Source organism: Seriola lalandi, unplaced genomic scaffold (assembly GCF_002814215.2).
Source record: "Seriola lalandi dorsalis isolate HSWRI2012SDOR001 ecotype SW California unplaced genomic scaffold, Sedor1 jcf7180002054660, whole genome shotgun sequence".
Taxonomy (NCBI): domain Eukaryota; kingdom Metazoa; phylum Chordata; class Actinopteri; order Carangiformes; family Carangidae; genus Seriola; species Seriola lalandi.
The window spans coordinates 386,776-398,915 of NW_019525213.1; the positions used below are offsets into that span (position 1 = coordinate 386,776).

The 12,140-nt window shown below is 40.5% G+C and overlaps 1 protein-coding gene across 1 annotated transcript in view; it reads right to left on the minus strand.

Moving 5' to 3' along the window:
• The window catches only part of stag1a (STAG1 cohesin complex component a), a 43,749-nt gene that overhangs the window by 9,421 nt on the left and 22,188 nt on the right, over positions 1–12,140 (minus strand). The window contains exons 2-15 of the mRNA XM_023420897.2: positions 5,790–6,015; positions 5,012–5,132; positions 4,627–4,782; positions 4,116–4,212; positions 3,915–3,991; positions 2,941–3,145; positions 2,347–2,498; positions 2,029–2,102; positions 1,742–1,865; positions 1,446–1,544; positions 1,262–1,341; positions 1,027–1,134; positions 706–820; positions 84–201 (exon numbers count right to left, since the gene is read on the minus strand). Of these exons, the coding sequence (XP_023276665.1) occupies positions 84–201; positions 706–820; positions 1,027–1,134; positions 1,262–1,341; positions 1,446–1,544; positions 1,742–1,865; positions 2,029–2,102; positions 2,347–2,498; positions 2,941–3,145; positions 3,915–3,991; positions 4,116–4,212; positions 4,627–4,782; positions 5,012–5,132; positions 5,790–5,818 (1,555 nt within the window). The 5' untranslated portion in view covers positions 5,819–6,015. The remainder of the gene's footprint in view (positions 1–83; positions 202–705; positions 821–1,026; positions 1,135–1,261; positions 1,342–1,445; positions 1,545–1,741; positions 1,866–2,028; positions 2,103–2,346; positions 2,499–2,940; positions 3,146–3,914; positions 3,992–4,115; positions 4,213–4,626; positions 4,783–5,011; positions 5,133–5,789; positions 6,016–12,140) is intronic.

Here is a 12,140-nt window from a genome sequence, read left to right on the forward strand (position 1 = left end):
TTGCATCATCTCTGTGAAGGAGCCTAAAGCCAATTCATAGGCTTAAAAAGAGAACAGGAACAGTGTGTATGTGTGTGTCTTACCCTCTTCTCCTTGCACCGGCTCTTCCAGCAGAAGTTCAGTCATACACTCCCAGTCTTTCAGCAGCTCCTGAGAGCTTTCCCACAGTGAGTCCACAAGGTAGGCTGCATGCTCATGGAGCTACAAACACAAACACACACAGAAAGAAAGAAAGAAAGAAAGAAAGAAAGAAAGAAAGAAAGAAAGAATGAAAGAAAGAAACGGCACATGTAAATTTTGGAGGAATTGTGTGAAAACTTAAAGTTGAAATCCATAACTACAACAAAGATGGTGGGGAGTCTTGCACTTCCCAAAGCTGTCCTCATCTTTCCTGGTATCTCGCATGTAGCACAGTGTGTACACAATGTCATCCATCAATCAAAACTTTAATATTGTCAGCCAGGGCAGGACCAACAATATTTCTCAATAGCTGTATGGTGTGAAATCTACAACAATATAAATTTACCACTTTCTGTATTTGACTAAATTCTACCAAACCAGAGGGAAACAGAAACAATACATTACTTAGTATAATTACTAAGAAATTAAAACATTAAATGTCAAGCCCCCCTGTGCATTCATAGTATGTTTGATTGGTCATGTGTACGGTACAGAAAAACAGTAAACTGTGACTTTGAGTGTTACCTCGCTCTCCAAAAAGAAAAGCACCAGCATGCGGATGAGATTTCCATTGGGACTGCTCCTCCCTCTGCGCTTCGCCAGCGCTTCCTCTGCCTGCGGGTCATGACGACTGAACAACCTGTCAAAGAGAGAGCGAGAGCGGTTGACACAGAGAGATGGAAAAGAAGAGAGAGGCGTAGGAATAGCGTACACACTAAAATAAACTCCACTCATTCAACATGAATGCATCTCTGAACGTAGATGCAGCTGAAAGTGATGCTCTATATTATGTCAAGTTGACTTCTACGTATGGATACATGACATGTGACCTCAGCGTGGACTCACTTTCTGTGCAGGAATTCTCCAGCAGCGACAGCCACCGGCCGATGGGCAGAATAGACCAGGTGGTACACGTTCTCACAGTCCTCATTGGACAAGGCGTCTTCACTGCCCCTGCAAAACATAATCAATATGAGCTCCTCAATACAATGCAGAATAAAAATTTTGTACACTGTGATTGGAGACTCAAACAGTTGCTTTTTAACAGCAAGAATAGTGTAAACGTATCAAAGCTACTTACTGCAGGATGAGTGTGACCAGCCGGATGGCCTCCACCGCCACATCATACTCCTTATCCAGTGTCATTGAGACTATACGGTCCTGTCAAAACAGATACGGGAGCAAGAGTTTTTTTTTCTGTTCAGATCTTTTGTTCAGTCTCTTAAAAGCAGCAGGGTGTTTATTTACATTCTTGCAGGCGTTACCTTGAAGCGGTTGGTGAAAAGCTCTAGCTTGGGAAACAGTTCTCGGTTTGTGTACAGGTTCTGCAGAGCCTTCAGGCACTTTAGACGCACCTCTCCTTGCTGGAAAAAGCGAGAGACGATTAAAAACATCTCAAAGAAAAGCAGACCCTGGTGGGATAAAGGCCTAAAGCTTTGTGTGTTGGTGTGAAAATAATCTATTCAGCAGCGGCCAACCAAAATATCAACACCGCAGCAGCCAAGTCTCGAAGAAATATGAGGGAAAAAAACTGTGTGGTTGTTTGTGACTGTGTTCTCACCCTGTCGTGTAATGTCCAACCAACATATTTCAGGTAACTATCATTAAGAAATGCATCACTGTACATCTTCATCCACACTCCGATCTCTTCAATACAGATGGCTCTGATCTCTGCAATTGCATCCCTGGGAAGTAAGGAGAGACAGAAATCAGTCATGTGTGACTATTATTAATGCTTGTGGTCACCGTTATCATCCTTCTAGGCACATGATGACATTTAACAAGTTCAAAAACACATTTGGAAAACACTAAATTAATCACATGAACGTCAGCAGTCAGGAGGTGTACCTGTAGCGATGCACAAAGATTCCTTTGAAGATTGAGTTCATCATATTCTCAATTTCATCTTGGTTTTCCTGAAGCTGCAAAGAGAAAACCAACAAGCTACAGACAAGCAAACATTTTGATATATAGCAGAGCACAACTGTTATTCCAAAATATCAGCACTGATGATTTCAACGTGGGAACTTTAACATTTTCTATCCACATCCTGATAACTAACTACACATTTACTGCTGCTGATGAACAGATATCCTAAGATTATTATCGAGAATACTTCTGATTCTCCACCACACATTTAAATAGTCACAGCAAACACTATCCAACCTCCTTCCTCTTCTGTAGCAGCAGCTCCAGCTTCTCATTGGCTCGTTTGCCGGCGATCTTGTTCCTCTCTGCCTCGTACTGTCTCTGGGTGTTGTCTTGGTGAATGCTCAGGTTCAGCGCTACGTTCACCAGTGCTGTCATCAGCTTCATTGCTGGTCAAAAAATAAATAAAATAAATAAAATACACACAAGAAGCTGAATGATAAACACACACTCAGATGCTTCAGACATTTCCTCGTGGGACATAACTTTTTGATAACATTTTCTGTCTTTTATCAAATAGTTAGATTCAAATCTATCAATAGCATGAAGACGTAAAAAGAAGCAGTTGTCTCACACACTGAAATCTGTTTCCTAAAAATTGCCTTTTGATTGTTAATCATACTGGTTTTTAATTGGAGTTTATTTAAACAGGCCTGAACAAAAGTATTTACTGTCACATGGAAGATGTAGTGTTTTCATTATGACATCACTCACTGCCAGCCAGTGCGGAGGTCTGTGTAACCCACTTAATCAATGTTCAGCAAAACGCTCTACAAATACACGTCTACTTGTTGTTGTGGTGACAAGAACTCGTGAAGCTGGTGTTGTCACCTGCTAACGTGGACGTGTGTCTGAAGGCTCGAACTTGAGAGTCAGACAGGCCGGTGAGGAGAGAGATCACCGTGTCCATCATGTACTCGTCGTAGATGATGCTGTACTGACACTGGCGAATCAAAACGCTGATAAACTCGCAGAAGTTGTAGCGGAACTTCTTCCACATGGGCCCTGGCATGGTGAGAGGATAATCTCCGCTGTCCTGTTGACAAAGAAACACAAGAGGGATCAGAGAGACTGTATCATACTTCATCAGAACTGGTTCCAGCCTCTGAGCTGACTGTTTTTGAGCAAAATAAACTATTTTCTGCAGTTGTTAAAGGTAATAAAATCTGCTTTCTACTCTGACCTAAATCTGACCTTTAAGGCTCGGATTTTAATTCACAAGTGATCATATTCAATTTGTGTCTTCAGACTGTTCGATCATTTGCTGCTATTAAAACATACAATGGGTGTCCTAGCAGGGGCATGTTTCTAATAACATGGGCGCTGTTGCTCATTCTGTTCTGGTTGCGGTTCATCATCACATTTGTTACCAATGAAGGAGACCAGAGCCCCTTTCATCTGTTCAACAACAGCTATTTATTATTCTCTTCTCTGCTTGTATGATTGTGTAATGCTACAAATGTTTTATGTGGCGAGAAGCTGGTGAAAAACTTGAAAAGTGAAAATTGACATGAGAGTAATTTCAATTAACTGCGTGATTTAAATCACAGTGCACCCACCAACGAATATCCCTTTTTTTTCTGTATTTTCTGTTCAACTAACATTAGCCAACATCCATTTGAAGCATTCATTAATCCTGTGGAGGATTAATCCTTCTATAGCCAAGACCTGAGGAAAGAACACATTGTGCACACAGCCTCTCCAGAAAGGCGATATTTTTAGAGAGCTGATAAATACAGACATACATTCCTACAACAGACGACATTATCTTTACTCAATCATTAATTTCAGAGGCAGACATTTACCTCATCAAACTCCTCGGTCATCTTACGGATGATCTCAGCGTTCTGCATGTTCCTGAACATCTCAATCCTCACAGTGCCTGGTTACACAACAATGATGACATTCAATCAGGTTCAGATTTGTTATTCAGCTCACACAGTCACACAGAATTACAGATTTCAGGAAAGGACCACTGTGATTACAGTAGTTAAAGGTAGTCTCACCTTTGCACCCCGAGCACTGGATGAAAAAATTGATGAGGTCTAGCAGCGCCAAGTCTCGGTCCTGTTTGTACGATTCGATCCACTCATCCACCACAGACTGGATACACACGCACACGCACACACACACACACACACACACACACACACACACACACACACACACACACACACACAAACAGCGAGAAACACACACAATCAAAACAGTGAGAATTTAAAACGGCCCCTTCTCCATTGTAAAACCTATTTTCCTAAAGGAGAGAGAACAGACTTCGAACAACAGGAGCACAGGTGCAAACACAAATATGCTCTGTTAGGACAAAACCGACAGGTGTCACATTCAAACCATGAAGAACCACAGCACATGGGACTGGACTGAAAGGTTGAACCTGAGCCCAAGGCAGAGTTTTGAAATGAAACCTCTTGTATTTGACTTATTCTTGAATATATTTTTTTAAGTATATATTTTGAATATGAGTTTCTAAAACTGAAAAACAGATCTACATTCACCCACCTGCATGGCACTCTTGCCCAGTTTAACCACTTCAAACAGGGTGACAGGGTCTCCACCATCTCCGTTATGTTGAGCCACACCATTGGCTTTCCCTCGGCCTCTGGCAACTCCCAGAGTCTTGTCTGTCGGCGACTTTCGAGGCTTCTTATTGGATGTCTTTGGGGAGGAAATTGTTGAATACACAGTGAGGAATAAAGAACGCAAACGCTCATGTTCACAACTCCTGTACACATATACACAAATGCAGACCTCCACATACTGGGGGTGTAAGAGCTTGTTCCCTCACCTATTCCATTACACACATGCATGCACACACTCGTACAATCAAAAACAGAGGCAGTCACATACAAAGACATATAGTTAACCAGGATTTTCAGACCCATACCGGCGGTTGTTTTCCAGGCCTCCCCCTCTTCTTCTTCCCTTTTGCCTCTGGATCTTCCATCTCACTCATGCTCATACTTAAGCCCACTGTGTCTGTTGCCCCAGACTCATTGGATGAGTCCCTGCCGGAGCGAAACACAAAACACGTATGATTCATGTGCGTTCGGTCAAAGCTTTTATTCATCCAGGCTAGAGCAAATGACATGTTCAGTTCCAAAATGATACATATAACTTTCTTAACAAAAGTGAAACTTTAGGGATGAAATTTCTTTTTTAATTTATATTTATATAAATATTATATTTATATATTTTTAAAATAATTTAAATATTTATTTTGATAAATGAACAATGACAGAATCACTTGTGTTTTCAGATATATTTTTGAGATTTAAACATACACTCCTGAGAATCATTAAAAAACTCAGACAAAGGTTTTGGTATAAAATAAATTTTAATAAGGGCCACAGGGGTCTTAGGATTTAACTAAACAGAGTTTGTTCAGGGTTCAATTTAAGACTTTAAAAGACCTTTTTGATATTACATAGAACACAATTTAATAATTATTTCCTGGTCAAATGGCCGAGAATTATTCATTATTATATCTATTATATATTTTTCAGTACTTCCCAGCAGCATGCATGAATAGTTCCTAATGATATAATTAATTAAATGAATATAATCTCGACTGTGGCAGAAAATGGAGAGATGAATTGACCAATGAAAAATCATATTTCATGTATGTTTTTGCTGACAATGAGCTTCCTAAGTGTTTCACTCACTGTAGGACGGGGAGCTCCGAGGTGATCATCCTGCTCGGGTGGGGAGGTGGTCAGGTGTGTGACTGCGTTTGTGTGAGCCTTCAGGACTGAGTGTGTTTCAGCTCCAAAGATGGAGGTACAAGATGCGCAGCTCAGTTGGGGGAAAGGTCCAGAAGGGCAGGGAGGAGAGGCTCCAGGACGGACGGCACTCAACTTGCTGGCACTAGAACTCAACTCTCTTCAGCTCCTGGAAAAACACAAAAACAAACAAATCCAGCCTGTAAGAATCACTGATGATACAAGACTTGGCTGCAGCTATAATGAAGTGTGTGCAACAGTGAAGCATGTGCACATAAACAAAAACTTCATGAAGACATTTAGAGTAAACTGTCAAGTTACTAATGATTTAATAAATAAACCAGTACACATGACTGCTCTTTTCTACATTAACACACCACTGACAGTTTATTTAGACATTACACAGGCCAGTGTCCAAAGTGTCACAACTGTAAAATGTCACAGAAAGCAGAGATAGACAGCTCTGTCTTTCACTCTGCTGGATCAGGCTTTGGAGGTGGAAATGGGGAGAGGAGGACACCAACTGGTCACTTTGAGAACTACAACAGCAAAATATTGTGGGACATGCAGGGAGTGTTGGCTCACAGGAGTGTTGTTGACAAACAATTTCAGCACCATGATGGCACTCAGAAATGTATCACAGTCCATCAAATAAATGAAGTTCTGCTCAAAACTGTGTCAAAATTGTGATATTATACTATTTTAAGCTTTGTTAAAATAGAGATAAAAATGCTATGACTCAATCAAAGTGTTGCCCTCTGGTTAAAAAATAAAAAGAAGTTAAAAAAACCCCCAAAAAAACAGTCTTTGTTATTCAAAAGTAGGAGAAAAATATGATTTCCAGCAGGTCTAAATTGAGAAAAATCCCAGGTGCCACGAATGATGCAAACTCCATGAAACAATCCCAGAATGCCTTCCAGCCACAGCTGATAATGAGGGTAAATTCTCATTTAGGAGACTGGCAGCAATGTTAATTATAACAGCAGTTAGTGACCTGTTCATATGCTAATAAGAGCAGAGCAAAGGTGGAGCAATGCCGCTCTTAACCACAAGAGGCAGTATGATCCACAAAGTCCTCTGCCCAAAGTCTATCTCCAAACTGCTTAAGTGGGTTTTAACTGGGAAAAGTGGGCTCAGAAAAATCAACTAACACTCATTTAACTCACATCTCAGCTCCAGTCCAGTTCTCTTCACCTGAAAAGTGTTTTAGGGCTCTATTTTCCCCAGAGTGTGTGTGAGTGTATACGTGTGTGTTTGAAAGTAGGTCTGGGCAACAGTAGGGGGCAGGCTAAGAGAGTGTGTATTTAAATACTGTGTTTGTACTGAGGAGTAGCACTGGCAGGAGAGCCCCCTGTTTCACCATGCTGAACTACACACACACACACACACACACACACACATACACACACACACACACACACATATATACAGTCATCTGTCTAGCTCACTGTTCTCACACTGTCAACCCATCATTTAAAAACATGCCAGGACTGTGAGAAAGAGCGAACACAGGATTTCAGTCATTACAAGCTCTGAGTTTCTTTTTAAAGCCCGTGTGATGTTTAATTGGTTGTAATAATACTCGATAAAATCAGAAGTTTCCTTTTTCCAATCCTCCACAGAGCCCACAGAGGCTGAGTGTTAATAGCTGGGATTCTGCCAGCTTGCATGTCAGCTTGTGAGTGGAAAGAGAGGCAATGACATGCAGCAAAGGGCCCGGGCCTGATTTGAACCCGGGCCTCTGCAGCAAGGACTTGGCATTGATATATGTTACATGCTTAACCAGGTGAGCCACTGGCACATAAGCTCCTAATCGATTTATGGCATTTGATATTCCTGCTGCACAGACCTGAAACCCACAAAAGGATAAAAGAGGCCTGACTCTGCTGACATGGCTGCACGTATAAATGGCGAGGGAAGTAATCCTGACTGTCCGTAGAACAGCATTCTAAAAACTTGAATGGACAAGGAAGAAATGTTGACTTGCAAAATGTCACAATAAAGACGACAAATTCTTTTTAAAATCGTTTTATGTAACCCATAGATGTTTTTCTGCAGGCATAAGCTGGGCGTCAGCATTGGAGTGATATTTAATAAAATGGGAGTGGGAACATATGAAAAACCTGACTCCAGTAAGTTTTAAGTAAATCTAAACTTCTGATGTGCAAAAAAATAATTGAGATGCTGGTGCATGACCAGGGAAAAAGTACAGTACATAAATAATTAACTATTTACACTAGAATAAAAGGATATGAACTGCTGGGACATCATGCACAGGGTGTGCTTCTTATAACCATATTCAAATATATAAATTAAGGAAAATTAGATTTTTTTTGATTTGTGATATATAAAAGGGTATATAAATAAAACTGGTTGGACTACTGTATTAGTGTTAGTTCATTGAGAGAAACTGAAAACAGACATATTCCTTGTATGTGTTCACATGCTTGGCCAATACAGCTGACTCTGATAGAACACGACAAGTTGTAGCCATGACAGTAGACGATGCTTCAAATACGATGTTGCTGCAAAGAAGCTCCATCGTAGTGTATGAATTCTTGAATTATGGCAAAAAAAAAAACAAAAACATGTTTTGATTGGTCACAGTGACCTTGACCTTTCACCATCGCAATATAAACAATTCATCCAAGTGAGTCAAGTTAATGTTTAAGCTAAAGTTGAAGAAATTCCCCTGCAGCATTCCTGAGATAATGCTATTATTAGAATGGGACTTTTTAAATGACAGTGAGGAATAAGAAAAAGACCTCATTAATTATTGAAAACATTTAAAAGAAAGCAAAACAACCTTTTTTTTTTTTTTTTATAAAAAGTTATTCAACTACTTACATTACTCATGAAACACTTCAATATTTTTAACACTGAACTGAAGAACTAAAATCCAATATTTTACATACAAGACAATTAATTTCCGCAACATATTCCATGTGCACGGACAAGCAGCTGGTCGTACAGTACAGATGTCGCCTAGGAGGGACTCTTTCTTCTTCCTCTCTACAAAGTCTGCCCACTAAGCTCAGGGGCACAGGCACAGCAAAAGAAAAACTAGAGAATTTGAACAGGGACTCAGGGATGTGATCTGACAAACAAACAAGCAAAGAAAAAAAAAAAAAAGATGGCAAAGGTAAACAATGTGGAGAGAGGAACACATGGGAAGTGCCTGAGGGTCTGAGCAGAAATACTGTCAAAAATAAGCTACAAGGAAAAAAAAATGTTGGGAAGTGAGAAGTGAATGAGAGTAAATGTGGTTATGGTCTGACAGGACTATGACAAAAGATGTTGCTGTTAACAACCTCATTTAGTCTTGTCTAATTATCTAGAGTGATTTTAATTTGCACTAAAACACCTCATATCATTCAGAGAACAAGCGGTAGATGAAAATGTAGATGCAAAACACCACACGCACAGTGGGATGACATTATGTCCTCCAATCACATACACTTGTGAATGGTAATCAGCGCTCGTCTATAACTGATTAATAAGAAGTAATCACAAAATTTAGCAAAGCAACTGGATTAAAGCCACAATTCAGCAGCTTCAGGTGACTGACAGACAGAGCGCAAAACAGAGGACGCCCGATGACTCTCATTATGCAATTTCACCACTGCCCCACCTGCTAATTCTCCCCTCCCCTGCTGGGGACGCCACCCCCACCCCCACCGTCATCCCTCTGTACTTTCCACACTGTTATATCTCATCTTATTTTTTAGCCAAACGTGCATCTCTGTCCTTTTCATCGTCGCATTATCTTTCTCAAAAGGGACATCATCAATTCTCTCATCGAGTTTTTTTTTTTATCCTCAGTCCTGAGCTATGCAGAGAGGAACAGGAAAAGGATGTGTGTGTGTGTGTGTGTGTGTGTGTGTGTGTGTGTGTGTGTGTGTGTGTGTGTGTGTGTGTGTGAGAGAGAAAGCTGGGAGTTGCCTGACCCATTATCAACCAACAACTAAATAATCCTAAACGCACATCGGCTTTCCTCGTTTTCTTGAAACACTTGTACTCTCTGCCTTCTTCATACTCTCTCTCTCTCACACACACACACACACAGACACACACAGACACACACAGACACACACAGACACACACAGACACACACAGACACACACACACACACACACACACAAAGATTGAAGCAGCTTCAACAGCAGGCTATGAATAATTTGCAGCGAGTCTCCTGAACTATTTCTCAATTTTGGAGGATAGGACAGAGGCTGCCAACTGCATTTACTCTGCACATCTCCTGCCCTCTCTCACTCCCAATTCCACTCTGATAGCATGAATGAAAACAAACTCTCCTATTAAATAAGCACAATTTTAAAATGACAACCACGCAGAACAATGAATTAAACATGTAAAGCCCCTTTTCTGTTTTGCTCAGTATACTACACTTAAGTACACTGTGGCGTTATGAACTGTGATCATATGGATTTCTTCCATTACTTCCTCGCAGCAGGGGACAACAACACTTATGGTTCGGCGTAGGAGCAGGGCCCAAACGTGACTGTATCTGCCCTAAGCCGAAGTGTGTCATCGCTGTAAACTGATAACCATGTGCAGTCATGCAGGTTACAGAGGAAATGCTAATGCAAATGTCTTGTTTTGTCTAAAGGTATTACATTTACTATTACAGAAGACAGGGAAGATTTTTGTCTTTTTTTAAATAAGGTGGGTGATTCAACAAACTTTCACTTCAGCATTGGGTTGCTTTAATCCAACATATGGCAGTTATTTTACATGTTTTATAATTCACTTTTGATCCAGTCTACACTGTATGTACATTTTTCAGCACTTTTTTGGTAAGTGAACCAGTTTTAATTATTGCAAGGGGTAGTATGTAAAAAAGCAGCCCCACAATAGGCTGGTTAGATGAAGAGCTGCAGGTAAGAAGTGCTTATTGCACTTTGTGTCATCCTGTCATCCTGTCATGTGGAGGAGAAAAACCAATGCCTGCATTTCAGGTTCTGACACAGTGCCATGGATATGACGAAAACCATAAACACAGGATTTATGAGTGAAGAAAAGGAAGTAAAGTTAATTATTCACATTAAATGGCACAAGATGTGATAAATGTCTTGTCTTGTACTGGAAAGGTAAGTAAGAATAAGTAGCAAAAATTAGACTTGTTCACACAGGTCCTTACAAACACACATACACCGAGCCAAATGAGAAGTTCAATTCTGGTGATACGAATGCAGACAGTTGTACGGCTGGTGGCTGGTTGGAGGTCAGCTTCTCTACTTCAAGCATTTCAAAACATTCGCACTGACACTGCAGGTGGTGTGGCAGAAACTGTGTGCATGTGTATATTTTATCTCAGGATCAAACAGGACCAGGAAGAACATTCTCTCTAATCAACTGTTTGGAAACCTCAACTTACACTGAACCGAATAATTCATAAATAAATAAACAAACTGAATTACAGCCCAGTCAGAATAATAAAACTTAATACAGCCACTTCAAACAGAAAGGCCGGGCCAAATGAGATTTTGTCCGATTTATGGGGAACATTATGAGCTAATAGCCAAATAAAATTTTATATGGACTTCTCTGTTTGAAACAAATGATGTTTTGTGCAGCTTGTTTTGCTTTGACACAGTGATTTCATTGAGAATCTCTAAAACACCTTGAACACCAGGCAATACAAATACTTTTCAAGATCAAATTTCAGGCTGACTGAAGATGATGGTGATGCTGAAAACACTGGTGGCTACCAGACATACACAGCTGAGCACATCTTGGATAATTATCAAAGACGGAAAAATTGTACATTTGACTGGGGCACTAAGAAACAGTAAAAACCTCTTTGTTTCTTCCATTTGCACATATACACACATGCCCCCAGAGTTTGTTTCCAATTATAAGCATAAAAACTTGAGCACTTTATTTTTTAAGTGGTTTGAAATTAATATAGTGACAAGATATTAAGCCACTCATGCTTTAAGAGATGAAGATAAAACGCACTAGAGGTTAGGCGGTACAATTATGAGTGCTGCCTCAGAGGCACTAAAACAAACCCTTGTGTTAACTATCTGTGGTCTGCTGCATCACTTCATCCTCTGCGAGTGAGTGTGTGTGTGTGTGTCTACTTAAGACAGAGTGCAAGACAGAGAGACAACGAGCGAGCATCTGAAAACCACTTAACATGCATGACATGTTCTCTAGGAGGCAGGCCAGCGTTGCTATAGCAACTGGTGTGGGTCATAAGCCCGGCGGTGACGGCATATTTGATTGGCTGAGTGGAGACAGGAGGGAGCATAGAGTTTTTTTTTTTGGGGG